This window comes from Pempheris klunzingeri, chromosome 1 (genome assembly GCF_042242105.1).
Source record: "Pempheris klunzingeri isolate RE-2024b chromosome 1, fPemKlu1.hap1, whole genome shotgun sequence".
NCBI classification, from domain to species: Eukaryota; Metazoa; Chordata; class Actinopteri; order Acropomatiformes; family Pempheridae; genus Pempheris; species Pempheris klunzingeri.
The window spans coordinates 8,376,164-8,398,745 of record NC_092012.1 but is presented as its reverse complement, the minus strand read 5'-3'; the positions used below and the strand labels follow the sequence as shown (position 1 = coordinate 8,398,745).

The 22,582-nt window shown below is 40.8% G+C and overlaps 1 protein-coding gene across 1 annotated transcript; it reads left to right on the top strand.

The window, feature by feature from the left end:
- Positions 1-10,276: 10,276 nt before the first annotated feature.
- On the top strand, positions 10,277-21,965 carry slc12a1 (solute carrier family 12 member 1). Its single transcript, XM_070830916.1, has 26 exons — positions 10,277-10,732; positions 12,168-12,305; positions 12,651-12,726; positions 13,636-13,731; positions 14,117-14,256; positions 14,372-14,482; positions 14,561-14,672; positions 14,787-14,914; positions 15,179-15,263; positions 15,391-15,548; positions 15,637-15,744; positions 15,872-15,995; positions 16,172-16,273; positions 16,573-16,728; positions 16,814-16,913; positions 17,094-17,205; positions 17,528-17,668; positions 18,259-18,365; positions 18,485-18,567; positions 19,062-19,187; positions 19,880-20,008; positions 20,174-20,285; positions 20,485-20,571; positions 20,746-20,881; positions 21,022-21,089; positions 21,195-21,965. Exons 1-26 carry the CDS (start codon positions 10,484-10,486, stop codon positions 21,328-21,330), a joined length of 3,120 nt encoding a protein of 1,039 aa, XP_070687017.1. The 5' UTR covers positions 10,277-10,483; the 3' UTR covers positions 21,331-21,965.
- The last annotated feature ends 617 nt before the right edge of the window (positions 21,966-22,582 follow it).

The window sequence follows — 22,582 nt, the reverse complement described above, 5'->3', positions numbered from 1 at the left end:
GGTGCATGTATGTGTTTCTATACAGTACACAGATCCCAGAATCAAGACCTGTGCAACCCAGTCTGATCCATGCACACAACTAAGCCTGAGCCCCTCAAGTATCCACTAGACCCAATAAGTAACACTCTGCATACTCTGCAAACGTCATTATGCTAATGATATATTGCAGAAAGAGCCAAGCCAATTAATCATTCCTGAAACTATTGATTGAACCACTTTTACAGTACTGGAGGCATAATTTCATCTTCCATACACAAAAAGCTTCAACAATTTTAGAGGATCCCCTCAGCGAGTCTTGCACTGAGATATTCTAAATCTGACTCTTCAATACAACATAAAGTTGATTGTGCTACCATGAAAAACTTTGTCCTGCTCCTAATTGTTAAGATAAGACAACAATTCTTTTACCTTTATACTGGCATTCAAACCATGATATTATGCTGTAAGACAAGTCATTTTAAAGCCACTTTTACGGATACTTTAACCACCAATTCACATTACATTTGCATTGTCCACATAGTGGTTTTATGTGCATGTGAGCTCCTCCGACCCAGATGTTTGCTATTTTACCTGAAAGTCTGTGCTTTCTGTTCTGAAATTTTGATTTGATTGCTTTTGTTTCTGCAAGTTATCGCTTCAAACTCAACAAGGACAGATTTAACACCATTTGATTACAACCATGGATCAAATTAACCTTGAACATAGCAGGGAAGTTAAACTTTAACACAAAGTACATATATTACTCTGGGTCAGCAAAATGATAATGTATTTCCTTGATGCCTATTTGTTTTCATAGTATCTATCCAACAGATGAATGTTGCACAATTCATACCAAGACCTTAAGTTAGTACAAATGATTCAGTATTGAAGCTTCCCTTATGAATTAAAACAGGAATGAGACTTTCTGAGCAGAAGTGAAAAAAATAGTGTGTGGCCACATTTATAGATTTTTATTTTTTTTTGTAGGAACCAGAGAAGGCCTTTTGGGTGTGATTTTTCACAGTTAGTAGCTGCTAAAAAAGACCTCTCTGTATTGGCTTTCTTGGAAACACTCCAGACTGAAATATTATTCACTCGAGGAAACATCAGGTTGTCTTTACAACAAACCAAATAAAGACACAATTAGTAAAGTCTCTTTTCAAGCAGCAATATAGTTAAACTGGACACCCACAGCTAATAACAACATTAAATTAATTCTTTATCAATGGTGTAAATACCTCAAAATAGCGCACCATTAACCTTTCCCTAACTTGCATATGGCTATCGCAAGCTTACTGAGGACCTCAAGCCTCTGAAATGTTATTATTGAAATGTTATTGGTGGCTATTGGTAACTACAGCTGTTTTGTCTTGTATACTATGATGTGCACAATTGGCAATATGCATTTAATAGCAACATTGTTAAGTATTATATATCTACAAAGCCAAGTCATCCTTTTCATACAAAAATCTAACTTGGTCCATTTTGACCATTTAAACTTAATTAAGTTGTGGGCCCCAGGAGGATAAGTAATTACTTCAGTCAGCCTAATGGGGAGGGCTAATAAAGTGCTTTAAATCTTTACAATTTCACCACATCTGTCTTTGTACTGTCCTGTACAGATTGTATTATCACACAAAGGTGTGGCGTAGAGTTCATCAACATTAAAAGGGATGTCATGAAAGCAGTTCATAGAATCATCGTTTTACAGTTCTCAGTATCAGTTTTGCGCCTGAGCTGTTGTCTGGCTGAGATAAAGGTCTAACAGTCTTTATCCACATGTCCTATGGACACTGGGTAGTATTCTAATAAGCTTTATGCAACAGGTTAATATAGTCCAGTTTCTCTTCCAGGGCCAAAAGAGTCCAAAGCACACTTCGACACACCAGTAAAAGCACATTTGCTTGTTCTGACTGTTGACAAATATGATAATGGCAATTCAGACGCAAATGTCCTAAAGTCATTGAACTTCTGGTAATTTTCACAAAAATGGATTCAAGATATCCCCACTTGCAGAAAAGTCACTGTAATGGATTAATGATAATGACATACAAGTCATGCACTTGACATCATCACTGATGACTGCACACCGTTGCGCTGAGATCTGACGGTTTTCCATTTTGACCTTGTCTTTTAAATTTACATGAAGGCAGTGAGGTAAAAATATCTAATGATTTCGTTGTTTGTACAGTGTGACATCTCCTCATCTAATTTACAAGAACTGTCCTTGAAATAAACGTGAAATGAAAATGTGCTTATGAGTAGCTGACAAATCAAAGTGGTGACACGATACCTATTTTTACCCCAAAACAGCCAAATGTTAACAGCACAGCAGAACTAGGAATTGCAAGAAAAAAGGACAGTTCAAAAGGCACTGCAGAGGCGTGAAACTTTGAAGTGAGAGTTAATGTGATGGAGGTAGTTCACCTCTGTGTTTAGATTCTCTCTGGGATTTTTCCTGCTATTTACATCCCGCAAAAGAAAAACTGAGCTTTCTTTACCACTTTTAAGCCATGAATTATTGCACAATCCCACACCACTGATGACCATCTCCCTCATGGCATGCCTTATCCTTAGATCCGAGTCACTGCACCACTATGACAGGAACTACGTTGCTGATATGAATTTGCACTGCATAACAACAAAACAGATGGTCAGACACTTCACTGCTGCACTCCATTACAGTGGGCAATCAGATGACCTGCTGTTTGTTGTCCTATACAATACTGCTTTTCATTCACCACAGTAAAATTTATTTAAATATCTGTCTCTTCTCCCTCACCGTGTCCAGGGAGCTTGTATCTGTAAGCCTTTAAGCAGAGAGGCTAATTCGATTTGACCACAGCAAACTGCACCAATTAAAAACACATCATCAAACCAGGCTAGGAGGATAATGCTGCGCTGTACCAAAAATACCTTTGCAGCAGCATTTACTGGCCAGGAGCAGTGAGAGGCAGCATTTCTCCTCCTGGCTAAGCTATGATATTCCTGTCACATTTTGGCGGAGTCATTTTTAGAAAAGCCAAATAAGGCAGGGAGGGGAGAATGAAGAGAGAAGAAAAAGAAGAGGCGAATTGCTTGTTTATGCTGCTGCATCCGTCCCGGTGCTGCTGAGGAGGGGGGAATGTTGTGAATGACTGAGGCAGCAGAGCAGCTGAGTGAGACTAACAAGTGGTTGCCATGCAGCAGGGGCAAGCGTGCGTGCTTCTGGAGGGAGAGATAGAGAAACAGAATGATAATGAGTAGGAGGCAGCAAGTAAGGGAGAATGAGGAGAGGAGCTGTATCTCGGAGAAGAGACACATATCATAGCTTGATCCAGCCTCTCCCTCGCTTCTCTGTTGCTCTCTTTTTTATCTCTTCCGCTTTTTGTTTAGATGAGAGGTTAGCCTAACGCATTCCAGTGTGCCAGCAATGGATGGATTACTGCATATGTGTCTGAGGGCACCAAGGAAGAGGAGTTGTTCGCAAGAAACAGCAGCAACAGGTCTGTGAGAATGGAACGATAATGACGGTGAGATGCCTGCTTTTTCTTCCTGAGACATCCTCACCAGAGAATCTGTCAATGCAGTCTCTCTCCCTCTCACCCTACCTCACCTGCACCCTCCCTTTCCTCACTGTCTCTCACACCATGCATACTTGTGCAGTGTCCTCCTCACCATTCTTCTTCCTTCTCCCTCCTCTGTCTCCCCTCGATTCTCTCTGCTCATTCCCCCTGTCCCTGTCAGTATGTACCCTCCCTCTCTCATCTGACTCCCCTCCCTTCCTCCCACTCGAGCCACCTGCTGCTTGTGTTCACATGAAAGATTTGGGAGGAAAAGAATGACAGAAGCTGACTTCCACTTGTGTGACCGTACCAATTTTGTGATTATGTTTGGTCAGTCACCATCGCTTCCTTGTCTCACGGAATCACATTGTCTGGCAGGCATCTGTTCACATGCAACAGGTAGAGAGCCCTTTCTTCTAAACCAAACATACGTAACATCACATCTTCATGAGATGTAACGTTTTCATTGATACCTTTAACGCTTTGCTTATGTTTAGCAGCTGGCTATGCACTGCGACACACTGTAATTCTAACCTGACTTAAAGAAATGTAGCCATGGCATTGGCTCGTATTCCTGAACCCATTTTCCTGCAGTCTCCCTCACTCTTCGGTTCATGTTTGCCTTTTGTAATTTTCTGCAAAATTCCCAGAGGGGCAGAGTGAGAGAGAGAGAGGGAGAGAGAGAGAGAGAGAGAGACAGAGAGAGATCGAAATCTTCGGACATCTGTTTGATACCACATTCAAAAGAGGCTATTTATAGATACCTGTAACCCTTCATGTTTCATGGTCAGCTCATTGCACAGCATGTAATTGTGGAATTTCTGTATTTCTCACAGCCTATGCAGTGTAAGCATTAAGTGTGATAATATTCAAATAGGTAGATTAAAAGCATTCTCCCTGCACAAGAGGCAGCTCTAATCTGAAGCCATCATGTAATCTCTGTCCAGGTAACATGCAGGCTTCTAAACGCCTGACCCTATCAGAGGAGAGATGAGGCACCTAGATGTTGGTTTACCATGTGTAGCGTCCACTACAACCACTCCCTTGCTGCCATGAGCGGAAACGACATGATGGCGCACTCTCTGACTCTGGAACAGAAGACAGCATTTGCCTTCGTGGGGATGCTACTCGTGTTCCTTGGGTTGCTGATAGTAAGGTGTTTCAGGATCCTGCTGGACCCCTACAGCAGTATGCCTTCCTCCAACTGGGCTGATGGCATCGAGGGGCTGGAGAAAGGGACGTTTGAGTATGCCCTTACTTAACACAGGGACACACACACACACATCCATAGATGTCCTCACAAACAGAAATGCCTATAGACACGCATATGCACACACACACTGACACGTATACACTTACACACATGCAAACACACACAAGCCACAGCCCTGCACAACCATTGCACCTGACACTGATACGCCATTGAGACATCTCTCTGTGACGGACTGAACCAAGAGACTGAAGCTGTGTATGTTGTTCAATGTGTGTGCGCTGTTAGTTCAGAGCCAGTGTAGAGTCTCTCTACTGTATGTGACTACATGTCTGTTATTGTGTGTGTCTGAGCGAGTGTGAGGCAGATGCTGTGTCATATTCTTTGCCCTTCTGCCAGGGGGTGTGCATTTCAGCTCATCGATTTACACGGAAATGGCTGAAGCTCCCTTTAACCCAAACCTTTCAAGTTGAATGTCTGTAGATGATAAGAGGTGGTATTAGGTGGATGCTCATCGGACAGGGTGGGGAACTGGGGTGCCGTGGGATTATTCAGATGTAGTTTGAAGACTCAGGGACAAGATTCCTCATGTGAACTCAGAGTGGGAAACAGTGATTTCACCTCTGCACAGCAGAGCTGTTCTGCATAAGACTGTATATGGTTGGATACAGGGTATTATGTCAAAAAACTAGTGCTTTGTGGACTAATCAAAGCCAGTCTGTTGGTGATCCAAAGGAATGCTGCTGCTGCTGCTGCTGCTGCTGCTGCTGCTGCTGCTGCTGCTGTGTGTACAGATCGGTCCTTTCTGTGGCATCTTGTTTTTTGAAGTCATGCAATGAAAGGCAACTGAACAAACTGATTTACATTATGGTGTTACTGTTTCTAAATGATGCAAAAACAACTCTCAGAGTTTGTACTGCTGCTGTCTTTGAGTGATGGTATACGGTATGTTGCCAAAATTACATGTCTGAGTGAAAGAAAAAACACAACTGTTTACTTCTGACAATATGTCTGCAAAGACGTATGATACTGTTGATTTATGGACTGTCAATTGTTCTGTCTGTCAAGCGTTCTGTCTAATGATTGGCTTATGCAATGAAGCCAAGAACTTTTAAGGGGAATGAGGATTAGAAACTAGGAAGGACTCTCTCCCTCAGCGCTGCTAGTTTCCTAATGACAAGGATAAACTCTCACTACCTGTCTGCAGAGGAAAAGGTCACATGGAAAACAGGGGTGGGATGTCTGTCAGCACTGCATGGGAACATCTTTTTCCTCCTATCCTCAGCCATCCTCACCCTTTCTCACCTGCTCTCTTCCTTCCAGACAGAGGAAAACAGGACAGTCTTAAACAGAGATTCTATAATCGGCAGACTGGTCCAAGTCTTGAGTGTTCCTTTGCTAATTTTTACGGTCTACGGTTTCTCCTTAGTGCTGTGAATCTGCCTTACTGTGACCTTCAATGGGTTTATGTGCCTTCATCTAGAAACATTAGAGCACCTGTTTATGTGTGGTTGTGTGTGTCTGTGTGTGTGTGTGTGAGTGTGCGTATGCATGTGTGTGCGTGTGTGTGTGGCATATCATGATGACAGATAGTGCATCTCCTGACCTGTTGCTTGCTCAGCTGGTGGTAGAGATTTCTCATTGATATAGATTTGATTCAATGATGTGAAATAAACAGAATTTCTTCACTTTAAAATGTTGTTGGTCAAATCTTTGTTTTTTTGGGTGTCTCACCGGAATCTCTGGAGCATGTGGAGCAAAGACAATATGAGATTAGTTTTACAAATCTGCATGATGTTTTAGGTGACAGTCTTGTTTACACGACATAGCAGAAGCTCATAATTCCTCTTAATGAAAATGTCAAACCTTTTACGGCTTCTCTACCATTAAGCTATCCAGCAGAGCTGTGGCCACAGACAGAGATGCAGTGAAGGCATTAGAGAAATACTGTGAGAAAAAAGCTTCAATAATAACATTAGCAGGAATAGATTCTCATACACGAGCATGGTGTGTGTGTGTGTACATGCATGGTCTAGAGAGAGAAAGGAGGTAATTTAGCAGCAGAAATTGACACACACACAGGAGTTCATTGACAGGCTTGTGGTCATCAGGCAGGCCCGTTTCACATTCAGAGGCCAGACCCCCGTGCACACTTCCCTCACCTTGACACACATCGTCAGGAATGTAATCATTATTGCACCATTATCTCTGTCACCTATGTGACATCCTTATCTGAAATCTGTTTTAGAAAAAAACACTGCCCTTTTCCTCTTCAGACAATAAGCCTAGGCCTAGAAGAAGAACTAAGCCAGCAAGTAGCAAGGGTTATGAGTCCATCAATTTTTAACAAATGTATCTGCTTTGCATTTTATTGTCATATCTCATGTGTCATATATGTTGTCTTGGGTTTATATAAAATACTATGAACTACATAGTACTATGAATTATGAAATACTACTTTAGCTGGAACAAAGTTAGAGACAACAGACGTCATCTTTGCGTACAAGGGCACCAACTATGAGGAAAACATTTCAAACAGGGCCAACGGTAATGCTCACACTATACGTATTTCAAGTGATCTCCTCACATTCGTCTGCATGCAACAGCGAGTAGATATCAGGAATAATCAAAAAGATTAGAAATATTCATTTGTTGCTGATTTCCTTCTTTGGGGACACAAAGGTAATTAGGACTCTAATGTGATTACATTTTGTCTGCTGGATTTAAAGAAAATAGGACCTGAGTGCTTACAGAATCCTTGTTATGTGGTGTAGGACCAATGAGTCAGCTGAATAGTGGACCTTAGCTTTTGCTGATTATCAATCATCAGTTTTATTACCTCTGGTCTTCGGACTTCACAAGCTATGTCCTTGATTTGTTTGATAAGAGCTACAATAGCCTTTGTATTAGCAAGGCTTTTAAAACATTATAACACATACAAATGTGTTATAATGTACAATTAATGTTACTTTTAGTGCTGTGATTACCAAATATATCCCGAGTCAATCAGGTCAGAAAAGGTCAGAAATATTGTAGCTAATGTGTTTTATTTTCTTTTATTAGATAGGCTCTATTTAATGCTTAACTCTTACTGTAACTTCATTTTTAATTCACAAATACAGTTTATCACCAGATATAGTGGTGATATTCTGCTGCTGCTGTTTGATATGACAACTCTTAAGTCAGAGTCCACATGTCAAATCTGAAGGCTGATCTTAGGCTTGGATTTTAGACTTAACCATGTTGAATGCCTCTGTATGGATGGATAGGCCAATGATTACCTACCATGATATCAATCAATGTTATTAATGATTCTAAAGTTATTATGTTTAATGATTAGCTTAATGGATTCAAAATTACACTTGACTATGAGCTGATGTGCTCAGTTCTTCTTTTTGTTGGTTATTTGAGGGTTTAAAGATAAAAATATTTCTTGCGATTATTTTATCATATTTGAAAGTTAGTTGAAAAGTTGTATTTCATAAACATGCACATCTAGTCACATCTAGGAGAGATTTTTTTAAAATTTGGGTTTTTACCTCAGTTAACATTATAGGAAAACAAATTTAGTCACATGTAGAGCAAAAGCTATTTCAAATAATAGATTTTAACGGCTGAATTTTGCGAAAAGTGCCTCTAACAGAGCAGGACACAGTCCAGCAACTTGGTCAAGAAGAATATATGAACATTTTACTGTATAAGTCTTCTTTTCTTATTTTTGGATCACTAGATTTAATCTCAGCAGGATTAAAGCTCAGAACAGCCTCATTTGAAACATTATAAGTATAATTAACAGAATTATTTCCATTAGGCTTTCAGTTCCATACCTGATATATATACATATACATACATATAATTAGCAGGTCTATGCTGACTGGAGTAGTATATGTAGCTGAGATGAGCGATAGTGTTTACCCACCCTTTTATTTATTGCAGCCCTTTAAGATGTAGTATCAGGATTGCTGTCTGCTGATATCTGCAAATTTGCACCTAATCACTTTTTTTTCCACATTGCAGTAAGCAGAGCAAGGCCTGATAAATGCTGCAGATGGGGTTTTTTTTTTTCTGCCTCTTTTGAGCCCTTTGGACACGAACTAGAGTGCAGATTCTCCTGTTCTATACAAATTGGAGCATATGCACCTGCTGCCACAGACTCGCCATTTAAGCTCAACAGTTCTCTGAGGAGCACTGCATACTCTGAATTTACTCAAGCAGAGCAGACAAAAGTCTAGCAGCCCTGATAATAAATGGGAATCACGTTTATCTCTAGTCCAGACAATGGGAGAGAGTCGGCAGGGCCTGAGGACCTCACTGCAGTGTACCATGAGACATGACCTTACTGTTTTAAACTCAAAATAAACTCTAAACCTGACGACTATGCAACACAAAGCAACGGATTAATATCCCTGTTATCGGTTAGCATTACCTATTGCAGATGCTGATTAAGACAGAGAGGTGAGACAGAGGCAGAAGGGAAGAGGAGAGTTGTACTGTTGTAATCCTTGTGGAAAATTTTCTTTCTTTAGCATGACTCAGTCAGTATAACCCTTGTAGAAAATTATGAAACACAGTGTTCCAAATCTGACAACCATTGTGCAATCAATTGTTTCCTTTCAATTGGCACATAAAAACACGTGCTGGAGTATTTTTCTCAGCCTGCAATACAGCCAAGGTCAGATTTGGAGTCATTCACCTGCCTTTCACTGTGTGCATAAATCACAGTGGTGTATCAGTAATGAGGAAGTTTACCTGTTAAGAGGTATTTTAAAGTCACTTCAGAAGTCATGTGGCTGTAGAGAAATGCCTCTGGCAAGTTCCTGTAATCCATGGTCTTATATTAACTCTCATTTTCCTCATGAATATGGCCATTTCTTCTGTGCTTGCCGACCCACAGACTTTCATTAGAGAATCATTTGAGATAACATTTATTCTTTCAGCCATATCACTCTAATGGCTCAATAAATTCATTACTTTAAAGATGTATTTCCTTCTTGCTATCATTCCAGAATTATTGATTATATCCTATTGCCGATATTTTTGTTGTGAAATGAACATTTTTAAGCAGTCCATATTAGCTTTATCTTTTTTTGCCACTCTCATACACATTGTAAAAGGTTTGTATGACCTTCAAACTTTTCCTACTTAGTTATATGAAGTGAAGCTATCTATCCTTTCTTCTAGTGGGAACGTCCATGTGGATGTTTCCTGATGATTCATCCAAAGGGCCCACAGATCTGAGGAAATACCATCCATAGCCCCATAAACTGCAACTACAGAGCAACGTGTGCTGTTGTGCTACGCTTGAGACAATAATATTAGTAATCAATTCTCCAGAACTCAGGCAATGAGCGCCTTTATCTTTCGTTTGGCGTTTATGACTTGGTTAATCGTTAAGCAATGCCTTTGTGTCCCCTAGGATGGAGCAAGGACATATCTGACACCCCTCGTTCTTTTTTCTGAGGGTTGATCCAGAACGTTAGCCAATAGCTGGCAGGTCGCGTATGACCCTGGGATACAGGGTATAAAGGTAGGCCATCTGAGACAACCTGAGCTGAAGCACAAGACGCTCAGAGCAGAAGAGATCTCTATGAGTCTAATCCTAACCTAGTTTTTACATCTGAAACACGGATAACCACACCGCTCGATGCCTTGCTCTTTTAAAACACTGTTGGATGACTGAAGACTTTAAACCCACATTGCTGTTTTATTCTTGACTGTTTAAATCTGAGAGTCTCCTTCAGCATTCCTGATGGAGAGGTTCAAGTCTAACGGAGGGGAGCATGTTAACCCTGCTTTTGATCCCAATCTGGATGAGCCTCCTGTATATGAGGACACCAACGGGGAACACCGGACTGTCCGGCCCTCTGTGGTCAGTGCCTTTGGGCATGACACTTTGGACCGAGTGCCCAATATTGACTTCTATCGCAATGCAGGCAGTGTGAGTGGTCACCGGGCCGTGCGGCCATCCCTGCAGGAGCTCCACGATGTGTTTCAGAAGGTGAGTGCATGTATGTGATGTTGCTGGATATCATACAAATCCTCTGCACACAGGTTCTCTTCTTGCCTTTCTGTTTTCCCTGCGATACGTGGTCTGCACACCTTTTCCTCCTCTATTATTCACATTTGTCCTTCACCTCACCTTCCGCAGAAAGTATTTTACACCTGTTTTCTCCCAGAGTCCTAAATTCAAGTCATTGACTCTGTTACTGCAGTCTTTGTTCTGCTCCTGAGTCACACAGTCCACTCTGTCAGGTTTAAGACTCAAAAAAGAGTGAGATGAGATATTTTACAGTCGTTTACTCATTCTAACACCATCACTTTCACTGTTCGCAGTTCAGTCTTTAAATCTTTGCCTTAAGAGGACACTGTCAGTCATTTCTGGAATACAACAGCAATCAACACACTGAAGAGGTTTTAGTGTTTTTTATTAGGCCAATATACTGCCTTGTGTTGCAAAAGAGATGGGGTTAGAGGTCATTTGGGTTTTATAGGGTGAACTAGATTAGCATTTCTCAACTGACAAAAAAGATTTTTTAGCAGCCTTCCCTGACAGAAAATGAAAGAAATTATGTGTCTTTCCAGTTTAAGACAGGCTGCAGGATATGGTATGAATGTGTAAGGTCGTCTGTCACCTGATCATCAGCAACTTGATAAAAAATTTCTTTAAATGTTTCACCTCGAACAAGTGATTCATGTAAAAATCCTTAACTTCATTGCGGAAGACTAAATAAAGCTGAATCATAGATCAGCGTCTATGGTGCATTTAATGCAGAAATATTTGACTATCTACAAAATGAAATAATGAATGATGCTGACACAAAGTTATGTGTTTCAATTAGTCCACAGTTTGAATGACTCACTTGTATAATTTGCTGTAATCACAGACTGAAAGGTTGACGACTTGTTGCCAAAATCTCTTTCAGTAAATGAAAATGAAACGCATCTGAGAGGTCTCACTAAATCAGATGTCCAGGCAGAGGTGTCAGGCATTAGAGCCATTTAAAAGTCAGTATTCATCTTCATAGACAGTTAGGATTAGGTTTGTCTTGTTCTCTCAATTTTTCTCTTCAGTTTACAGGGACAGACACTCAGCAGTGTAATGTCTCCTCAAACACTTTATCAATCTTCATCCAACTCAATCCACCATGGTCTCCCTTCCCTCTCTAAGTTCTCTCCTGTGTGTTAAAGAGAAGACAAGAGAAAGCCAAACGTGTTTATATACAGTCAGACAGTCTATATCTCCTCTTTAGAGAACAGAAAGCACTTCACTCCAAATCTTCTTAATAATGACACTGTTTTTCTTATCATTGAAAAATGTAGATTAACACCAAATATTCTAAAAGCACAACCATCATGGATATAACCCATTTTTGTCTGTTAAGACAAATTCATGTTCCCTTTCCCGTGTATTTTCCTCCACATTTTCCCAACAGAATGGAGCGATCTCTGTGCCAGACACTGTGGCGGACGATGGCAAGGAGAGTGACGGGACCCCCTCTGATGATCTGGAGTCTGCCATTCCCCCTGACAGCAACAAAGCAGTAAAGTTTGGCTGGATAAGGGGAGTCCTGGTGAGTTATGTGTTTGGCGGCGGTCATGGCGGGCTCCCTCTGTTTTATAGAAGCTAAGACGCTCTACGTAACTGTGACCTGACAAGAGGAGGCTCTGTGTGTCCTGATAACACAGCAGGGCCAAGTGGGGCTTTCAGTACCAGAGTCTAGGAGTAATTTGTAATTTTTAGAATGTTTTTAAACTGAGTGACAGGTTTTTTTGGGTTTGTCAGTGAAATGGAAACTATGGTTATAGCATCTACAGCATCTCATTGCCGTAACTCTGTTTTTGTCCATCGTTTGACATAATAATAAATCAGGAGCTACACTGAAGACTTTGAGCTGAAATGTTTTTCTCTTCCACAGGTGAGATGCATGCTGAACATCTGGGGTGTCATGTTGTTCATCCGTCTGTCCTGGATTTTTGGTCAGGCAGGCTGGGGTGAGTGAGACTAGGATACACATTGGAGAGATGGGACACACAGGGATTCAGGGGAATCAGCACATAGTTATTTTGTACATCCTTCTGTTCATTTGTTGTAATTGCTATTTTCTACGCGTGGCTAACTTATGTCATTTATTTTTGTGTTTTTGTTTCCTGAGTATGTCAGTAACTGCTACTAATGTGGGCCTTAAAAAAGCCCACTAAATTTAATCTGTGATCCAAATAAACTTGACTTGACTTGAGTGAGGTAACCTGTCAGTGCTGCCCCTCTCCATCAGTGAACCCAAAGATGATTCCCCAGTTGGACCAGGGTTATTTTTAGGTTGATATTGTTGCCTGGAGCAACAGGAGACAGATCGTACATGAAACTGAGGATTTACCAGTAATTCTAAGAACGAGAGGCAATTAAAGGATTACACAGTCCCCCACTCATTAGCTGGACGTGATTGAATTAGGACAGATTCAACTGAACTAGCCTTTCTGAAGTCCCATAACGATCCAAACTTGCTGAGGGTCTATTCTCAGAGCCAAACTTCTATGAGCTGAGTTTGTGCGAGAGGCAAAAATGAAGGGGAAATTGTGCAAATGGCTTCATGAGCGTGTGTGTTGCCTAAGAACCTATCGATCGGCAGCAGCTTTTGTTCAGGCAGCATAACTAAATGGTTTTGAGAAGCAGAAAAAAAAAAGCTGCAGGCAGCAGGCAGGGCAGGTACAGCAGACGAATGTTACTCATAGCCCCCAGGCTCCTCTGGGACTTTTGACTCTCCCTGTGTTTAAGGGTGACAGTGTGGAGAAGGGTTTCATTTCACAATCACAATGTTTTATGACTGCCAACTTGAATACAATGCCCAAGTAAGTTGCAGGTGAAAAACAATTATTTTGAGTTGTTACATGTGTGAATTGCAGGTCTGGGAATCGTGGTCATTGTTCTCAGCTGTGTGGTCACCACCATCACTGGCCTCTCCATGTCTGCCATTTGTACGAATGGTGTGGTCAGAGGAGGTAAGAAAGTGCATCATCAATCCTCACGGTCAGAGTATTTCAATTCATGCAGGCATTTCACTCATAACAGATACACAACAGGGCCACTGCAGCTGGCAGCAACAGTTTAAATATTATTTACAAATGTGCACAGCCTCAGATAACACACACTCATCCTGACATAAAATCTTTTACTAAGAGAATTGAATGACCAGGAGGACAGTTTGTCTAGATAAAGACACAAAGCTCAAGCCTGCACCTGAATGTCACCTCTTGAAGCCCTTCCTTGTTTTACAGCCTACCTAACTTGTCCTGACATTAAATCAATGAATTAGTGATGTGGTGATTAATCATCCACCACTATACGCATGTGTGTGTGTGTGTGTGCTTCATTTTGCTATTTCAGGTGGAGCCTACTACTTGATATCTCGCAGTTTGGGACCAGAGTTCGGTGGGTCGATTGGTCTAATTTTCGCCTTTGCCAATGCAGTGGCTGTAGCCATGTATGTGGTGGGATTTGCTGAGACTGTGGTCGAGTTGCTCAAGGTGTGTGATGTTGTAACACCCAGGTGACTGTAGGGGGAATTATGTAAATGTCTCGCTCCAAGATATTTGACTACACACTTACTCGTGCCTTTTGCATCCCTTTTGTCGCACTCAGGATAATAATGCCATCATGGTGGATACAATAAATGACATCAGAATCATTGGATGTATTACAGTGGTGCTGCTGCTAGCCATATCAGTCGCTGGAATGGAATGGGAGGCAAAGGTGAGAGATGTATATTATGCTGTTAGCTAATCTCTGAGCTTTCTTGGGCTAATCCATTTGATTATTTTGTCCACATAGGCACAGATCATCCTACTCATTATATTGCTGGCGGCCATAGTGAATGTATTTGTAGGAACATTCATTCCTCCAACTGCAGTTCAGAAATCCAAAGGCATCTTCAATTATGACTGTAAGTCATAAAGTCTCCAAATCAGTGCATGTTTCATCACAATGAGACAATCACTTAACTAAAAATGTGAAGATTAAGTCATACCCTTTCCCTCTCTCGCTCTCTTTCTCACAGCGAAAATCTTCTTAGAGAATTTTACTCCAAATTTTCGAGACGGGGAGACATTTTTTTCAGTGTTTGCCATATTTTTCCCTGCTGCGACCGGCATCCTGGCTGGAGCCAACATCTCTGGGGACTTGCGGGTAACTTTTTCATACAGAGGTCATTGCATAAGAATCACGAGCTGTTAAGGTACATAGGTTTCTAAGCAAGAGGCTGGAGGTGATTATAAAATGTATAACCGCTGCTTTTTACATTTTTTTAATACTCTATAGTAGTATCACAAACTATTTTACTTGAATTTATTTTATAATTTAGCATTTTTGAATGTATCTTTCTACAGAAACCATTTTCTTCATAGGTATTTCTGGGATATGACATGCTCAAACAGAGATGTTGTTTTACAGGATCCCCAGGGAGCCATACCTAAAGGTACCCTGCTGGCCATCCTGATAACTGGTGTCACCTACCTGGCTGTAGCCCTCTGTGTCTGTAAGTACAGTAATTGATGAAAGCCAGTGAAAAACATTGGAATATTTAGTATTTCTGTTAGTGTGGTTATTAGACATTAAACACATTCCTAAGAAAAGCACCTGTTCTTCTCTCTAATTGGTCTCAGCTGCCACTGTTGTCCGCGATGCCACAGGAAATGTAACTGACCTCATTAATCCTGGAGTACCATGCATTGGTCCAGCAGTGGCTGCTTGTGAGCTTGGCTATAATTTCAGCAAATGTGCAATAGATGAATGCAAATATGGCTTGATGAACAACAGACAGGTACACAGCATTTCAGACTCTAATCCACACATAAGATCAGCTCTCTTTTTCCATCTCTAATGCTCTCCTCTCCTCGCCCCTGGTTCAGGTGATGACCTTGGTGTCTGGGTTTGGTCCCCTCATCATTGCTGGAACGTTCTCGGCCACCCTCTCATCAGCCCTGGCTTCGCTTGTCAGTGCTCCCAAAGTCTTCCAGGTCAGCAGCTTACCTAAGTTTTCTAAATATAGTGCTGCTGCAATGCAAAGTTTCAGAGGAATTCTCCACTGAGACATAACTACATTATAAAAAAAAACATCTTCTCTAACTCTCTCTCTCTCCTCAGGCTCTGTGTAAAGACAACATCTACAAGATCCTGCACTTCTTTGCCAAAGGACATGGAAAGAACAACGAGCCAATCCGTGGCTATGTCCTCACATTCATTATTTCTGTGGCCTTCATTCTCATTGGTCAGTTCAATTGTCTGTCGTGGCCTGGCCATGTCATGTTAATGATTTAAAATGTGTTATAGGCTTCAACGGAACAAATATGCCAATGGCCTGTTTACTGTCGTCCAGTTTTCATAACATGAATTCAACTGAACTGAAAGAATCTAAGCTGAATTCCAATGATTTTGTCTCTGTAGGTAATCTCGATATCATCGCTCCTATCATCTCCAACTTCTTCTTGGCATCTTATGCTCTCATCAATTTCTCCTGCTTCCATGCATCCTACGCCAAGTCTCCAGGTGAGTCTCAACTGCCAAAGTAGCTTATAAAGGAAAAAGTTTACCAGTAGGCTGAGGCAATTCTATTTTTTTTCACCCAGTGATAACTTTCACCTCACTTTGTTTCAGAAATTATGTATAAGTGGCTGTCAATATATCAAAAAAACAAACTAAGTTGCATTAGATGATTAGATTTTGATTTGTTTTAAATTTAATGTAAGATTTTAAGACACAGAACCACAAGTCACTGTGAATGTGTTAGTCTCACCAACAGTCTGTAGTTACTCAATGTGTTTTTTCTTCTGTCATGCTTTTCCCAGGTTGGAGACCAGCATATAAATACTACAACATGTGGCTATCCCTGTTGGGCGCATTGCTCTGCTGTGCGGTTATGTTTGTCATCAACTGGTGGGCTGCTCTACTCACATACGCCATTGAAATCCTCCTCTACATTTATGTCACAGTCAAGAAGCCTGGTGAGATGTGTGTACATGTTTGGAAGTTCATTCATGATGCCTGCATGGCAGAACTAACCCGTTAGGATTCTTATTTTCTCTCCAGATGTGAACTGGGGTTCGTCCACGCAGGCGGTGACATTTGTGAGTGCAATCGGCAACGCTCTGTCTCTGTCTGGTATAGAAGATCACGTCAAAAACTTCAGGTAAAAGTCTGCATTGCACCAGTGTGGCTGCAAATATTTCAAAACAATACAATGAAACTTCGTACAAAGCTGCCCTTAAGAATATGATATGTATAAAAAATGAACCACTACAGTCAAAAGACTTTTTCAGAATCCTGAAATATAGAATGACCTTGTAACACATTTTTGTTTCTGTCTCAGGCCTCAGATGTTAGTACTGACAGGTTCATCACGGACCAGACCAGCTCTCCTAGACCTGGCTCACTCATTCACCAAGAACTATGGACTCTGTCTCACCTGTGAAGTATTTGTGGTAAGGTTATATTGAAATCTCATCATTAATAGATGCGAAACAATGGCTATTGCCAAAGCAGTCTTTCCCAAATCTTTATCTAAACATCAACCTCCTATTCAAATCAAGATTTGCACATCAAACAAATTTAGATTGAGTGCTGACTTCAAATGCAGTGGATATTCAAGTGAATATAAAGCAGGGATGAGGGAAATGTCAACTGTCCTGATACCGATCTGGATATGAAAAGTTGTATGCGGGATCCCCTTCTCTCTTGAACACAATCACACAAACACTGTATTGTATTGCATGTAAAATACACTGTATTTTGTGATCTGTCCAGGGCCCGAGATCAGAGGCCCTCGAGGAGATGAACGCTGGCATGGAGAGGAACCAGCTGTGGCTTAGGAAGACCAAGCGCAAGGCATTTTACGCTGCTGTGGCCTGTGACGAATTCAGGAATGGGGCTGATAGCCTCCTGCAGGTCAGCGTTGTCATGGTTTATAAAACATAAAACAAAGCAACTAACCCATTTGATTAATGTGTAACCTACGAATTTTGATCAGAGGGAGACAGCGGATTTAAACACCACAAAAACAGGTTTTATTGTCCCATTGCTTCCTCACAGCACTTAGTATTTATTGCTGTGTTATGACTCTGGTCGGGAGCTGTCTTAAGGATCCGGTCAGGACATTAGCGCAAGAGGTAGAAGAGGAGAGAGTTAATGAGGAGCAGGAAAACAGTATTATGGCTCTGCCTATCACACTTTGGAGATAAGGCCTTGGTTCATTGTCAGGACTGCTTACTTCAAACAGCACAGCAGATTAAAAGCTATAATTGATTAACAATGCATTGGATGAGTCCCTGCAGACAAAGTGAGATCTGCTGAGTGATCCGGTCATAATTTCTGGCAGTAAAATATTTTCATGGCCCTCTGGTCTCAGACATTTTGAAACTTTTGGAGATTTTTACTCTTCTCCAGTTTACAACAGCAAGGTAACTTGTTGCCTTTGTTGCCTAAGTTAACACATTTTATCTTTATGCAATGAATGAGTGTTGTGCTTTTCCTTACAGGCTTCTGGTCTGGGCCGTATGAAGCCTAACACATTAATGATGGGCTTCAAGAGAAACTGGAGAACTTCGAACAGGGAGGCAGTGCAGAGTTATGTGGGAATAATGCAGTAAGTAAAAAAAACAAAAAACATGCCTATGCACACATGGCAAGAATGTCTCTACTAATTAAACATAGATAGGAAATCTTGTTGAACCAGTGTCCTCATTGTCTTTTGCTTTCTGGCAGCGATGCATTTGACCTTGAGTATGGAACAGTGATCCTGAGGATGAACGAGGGACTTGATGTATTGCACATTATCGAGGCAGAGGGTCAGTATGAAGAAATGTCTTTAGTCTTTGTGCTTTAATCTACGAGAAAACCCATGTCAGCATAGCAGCAATTATGTTTATATTGTGCTTTTCAAGCAAGCTGCACAGTGGAAGGTTTGGTAGAAAAACATTTAAATAAATGATGTACAATACACTCATATTATTTGTATAGAGAGTAGAAGATCACCTGAAGTGACTTTAGAAGCAGTGCCGTTTTTGTCAATTAAGTTTGTTCCTTTACTATTTTAGAACAGAAAAACCTGATTTGAAGAGTGTAAACTTTTATTCTCACAACAATTTACAGTAACTGACTATAATAAAATAACTCTGATAAGCCAGGGCACTTTGTTCTGTAGATTACAAAGGATTTATGAAGGTCAGATAGTTAAGACGCTAAAATAACAACACTTTACAGCTGTGCCTCTGTAGAAATCTTTACAATAACAACCATATGGCGTATTTATCATAAACACAAATCTGATTCTGCCTTTCAGAGGAGATGCTAAAGGCGGCAAAGGAGCAACAGGCACTGGAAAATGATATGATGTCAAATGGAGGGAAAAAAAGAGGGCTGTTCAGGAAGTCCAGGAAATCCTCTCAGCAAGTGCTCGCGACCAGAGGTATCCGTCCATAGGTTATTTCTCTCATTTCAGAAAGGCTTGCGTCAATGTTGCATTAACAGATGAGCACGATCTTTAAATATGTGGGAAAACGAGGTATCCATCTCACTCTCCTCCACACGCACGCACATTCATATTTCCAATGAGATAACGTGCATTTAACAAATGAAACCAATGACGCACATCTTTTTTGGAAAGTTCTCCACACACACCCATTGAGATATAATTGAATCAGGCGCTCCCACTAAAGATGTCTCTGAGGGTGTAATCCAATAATATTGCCCCTTCCGTTCCAGTTTGAAGAGCATCTCTTAAGAGCAGCCCTTTAACCAAGACAGCAGAGGGTGCTTGCAGCCTCTCACTCGATCTGTCTCTGTCTCGACATCACACACACACACACACACACACACACACACACACACGCACGCACACAAACCAGCACACACCACTGAGCTGCGTCTTGGCAAGACTGCAATGGTTGTTAGTATGCAATCTGGATCCCACTCATTGGAACATTAAACCTGAGAGATGGCTGTTCCTGCTGATGTACAGTCAGTTCTTAATGTTGACTCGAACTAGTTTTCCCATCCAGCTTAACTCTCCACACTCTGTCAGTAAATTACATTCCCTTCTACTGTTCCTCTCCCTCATCCAGTTCTCATTTCTCATATCTTTCTCTTTCTCTCTCTCAGTGTCCGTGTGCAGCCCTCCGCCCGCGCATGTTGCCAAGATGAATGAGAGGCTGTTGGAGGCCAGTGCTCAGTTCAAGAAGAAACAGCCTAAAGGCACCATTGATGTGTGGTGGCTGTTTGATGACGGAGGTAGGTGCTGGATCCCTTGGGCAGCCTTCTCTTATGTACTCTACCTTGCCTATAGCTTAACAGATGAGTGCAAGGAGACACATCACATTTTCCTTTATGCTTGATGAGTAAAATAAATAACACCTGAACAGAATAAAAACAAAAAATGCACTTCCCCTTTCTCAGGTCTTACCCTGCTGCTTCCCTACATCCTCACTACCAGGAAGAAGTGGAAAGACAGTGACTTAAGGATTTTCATTGCGGGGCAGCCTGGACGCAGTGAGCTGGATAAACAGGAGTCAGTAGACGTAACAAATTAATGTTTCAACATCAATTATAGCTCAATGGGTGGAAGTTAGATTGGGGAATTTAATTTCAGATATGAAAATTCATGAGCCGGCGACATCACTTTTTAGGAGATGCTATTTAGCATTAACTGAAAATAATTACAAACATGTATATGAAAGTTAATTAGTGTGTGATCATCTGTTTTGCAGGATGACGTCTCTGTTGCAGAAATTCAGAATTAACTGCACTGACATCACAGTCATCGATGACATCCATATCCCTCCCCGCTCTGAGAAGTAACTGCTTTTTTTTTTACATAGATGTTTTTTATTTTATTATAGGAGCGACAGCAGACCAGATGGTGCAGCAATAATAGTACAATTTAATCACCTCATAGTATCTGCATATTATATAATAAAGAAATGAATATTTTCCACAGTCAGCCAATGCTCTTATCTGCTTTCCTCCAGCTTGAAGAAGATAGAGGACATGATTGAGCCTTTCCGTCTGCATGAAAATTCTAAGAGCTCTGCTCAGGTTGAAGCCATGCGGAAGGAGGAGCCTTGGAAAATCACTGATGAGGAGCTGAGCACCTTTGAGGAGAAGGTAAAACCACTGACACTAAGTTAAGACTTTATATACAGCATAGACATAATTATAGACACAATTATATATCAGTTTGCTTTGGAGGTGGTGCGCTAAACAGCAAGGAGATTCTTTGTTGAAAAATAACTGCTGTTTTACAGACCAACCTCCAGGTACGACTGAATGAGTTGCTTCAGGAACACTCCAAATCAGCCAATCTGATTATTGTGTAAGTACAACCAACCGCTGCCTGAATAACAGCGAACTGCCAAGTCTAATCCAGTGTGGGAAGAAACAATGTCTAACATACTCTCTGCACCGATAACCCCCACAGGAGCATGCCCATTGCTCGTAAGGAATCTGTCTCTGATTTCCTCTACATGGCCTGGCTGGACACTCTGACAAAGGACCTTCCACCCACCCTGCTCATTAGAGGCAACCACAAGAGTGTGCTTACTTTCTACTCCTGAGCACCTTGCAGGCTAAACAAGAGTAGCTCTAAAGGAAATTAATGGTAGTAGCATATTGATGGACTGTGTTCATAAAGCGTACCACAGCCTTGGATGATGTTTTTCAGTCGTCCAGACCAACACCACAATAAAACACGAGCAATTCTGGTAAAGTGCTGATGAGGGGAATGTACACCTAAAGTGCTAAGACAACAAAATATAGGGTATACCTAAAGAAAACAGCTCTAGGTATAGTTAAAACACATTTTCAGTCACAGCTAAACCTTGTTAATATTTTACCATTGACCTGTTTTTACCACTTTGTCTTGTAAACACTGTTCACACTGAGTAGCTGTGTTTCATGCTGCTGTGAGTGTAAAATAAATGTATATAGTGTATGTCTGAATTCACTAGTGGATATTTTTGAGCAATTCATAAATAATTAACAGCATCCGTTCTTTAAAACAATGGTAGTAATGGTTTGATTCTTTTTTAAAACATTCTTTCAGTGGGTGTAAAATAAACTGCTCTTATAAAGCTGTTAACCTGTTCCACATTACACTGTCATATAAATTAGCCTTAATATTTGTAATGTTACTATCACAGTACACCTTTTGTTTAAGGAAAATTGAGTGAAATAAAAGATTGTAAAGCCATCTCCTGTGTATATTGTTGCCTATTGTCTATCTTCCTATTCAAATATAAGATTGTGATTACCTGAGACAAAGAATTAATAACATTCGGAGCCGTTTTTATCCTTTTCTCTGTCATTTCTTAGGTGATTAGATGAGATTGCACCAGCACCAGTGTGTGCAGTACATGCACATTACTTGTGTGTTATGTAAAACTACACTTTATTTTATTTTGCTAATCATAAGGTGCTTGTTGTCAAAACATAGTATATGCACTTTGAAAGCCTTAAACTAGCCAGCAGTACACGAGATATTTAGATCAACTACAAAATGTTAAATGATAAATCATTTGGACACTATATTGAAAAAAAATACAAATTTAGTTAATGCAAAATGGTTCTACTGGGGGATTTAGAGGTCACGTGCACATCTTTGTATATGAGCACTCATTGTGAATCTTTTCAGTTCACATCTTGAATGGCAATGCTGATTTATCCCCAATGGAGGGCAGCAATAGGCTTGAGATAGAAGACTTAATCTCAAGTGATCACAATGTGAGGAGAACCCCATTAAATATTAGCTCACAGTTTTGATTAGATTTTATAATTTCATGATTTACCAATGTAAATGGTTTTTGAGTG

What these genes read in the sequence shown, in the direction of transcription:
- slc12a1 (XM_070830916.1), top strand. Translation starts at nt 10,484, where the DNA reads ATGGAGAGGTTCAAGTCTAACGGAGGGGAGCATGTTAACCCTGCTTTT. An exon ending in AGGCATCTTCAATTATGACT is followed by an intron (nt 14,673 to 14,786) that starts GTAAGTCATAAA and finishes TCTTTCTCACAG; the next exon opens with CGAAAATCTTCTTAGAGAAT. An exon ending in GCAAGTGCTCGCGACCAGAG is followed by an intron (nt 19,188 to 19,879) that starts GTATCCGTCCAT and finishes TCTCTCTCTCAG; the next exon opens with TGTCCGTGTGCAGCCCTCCG.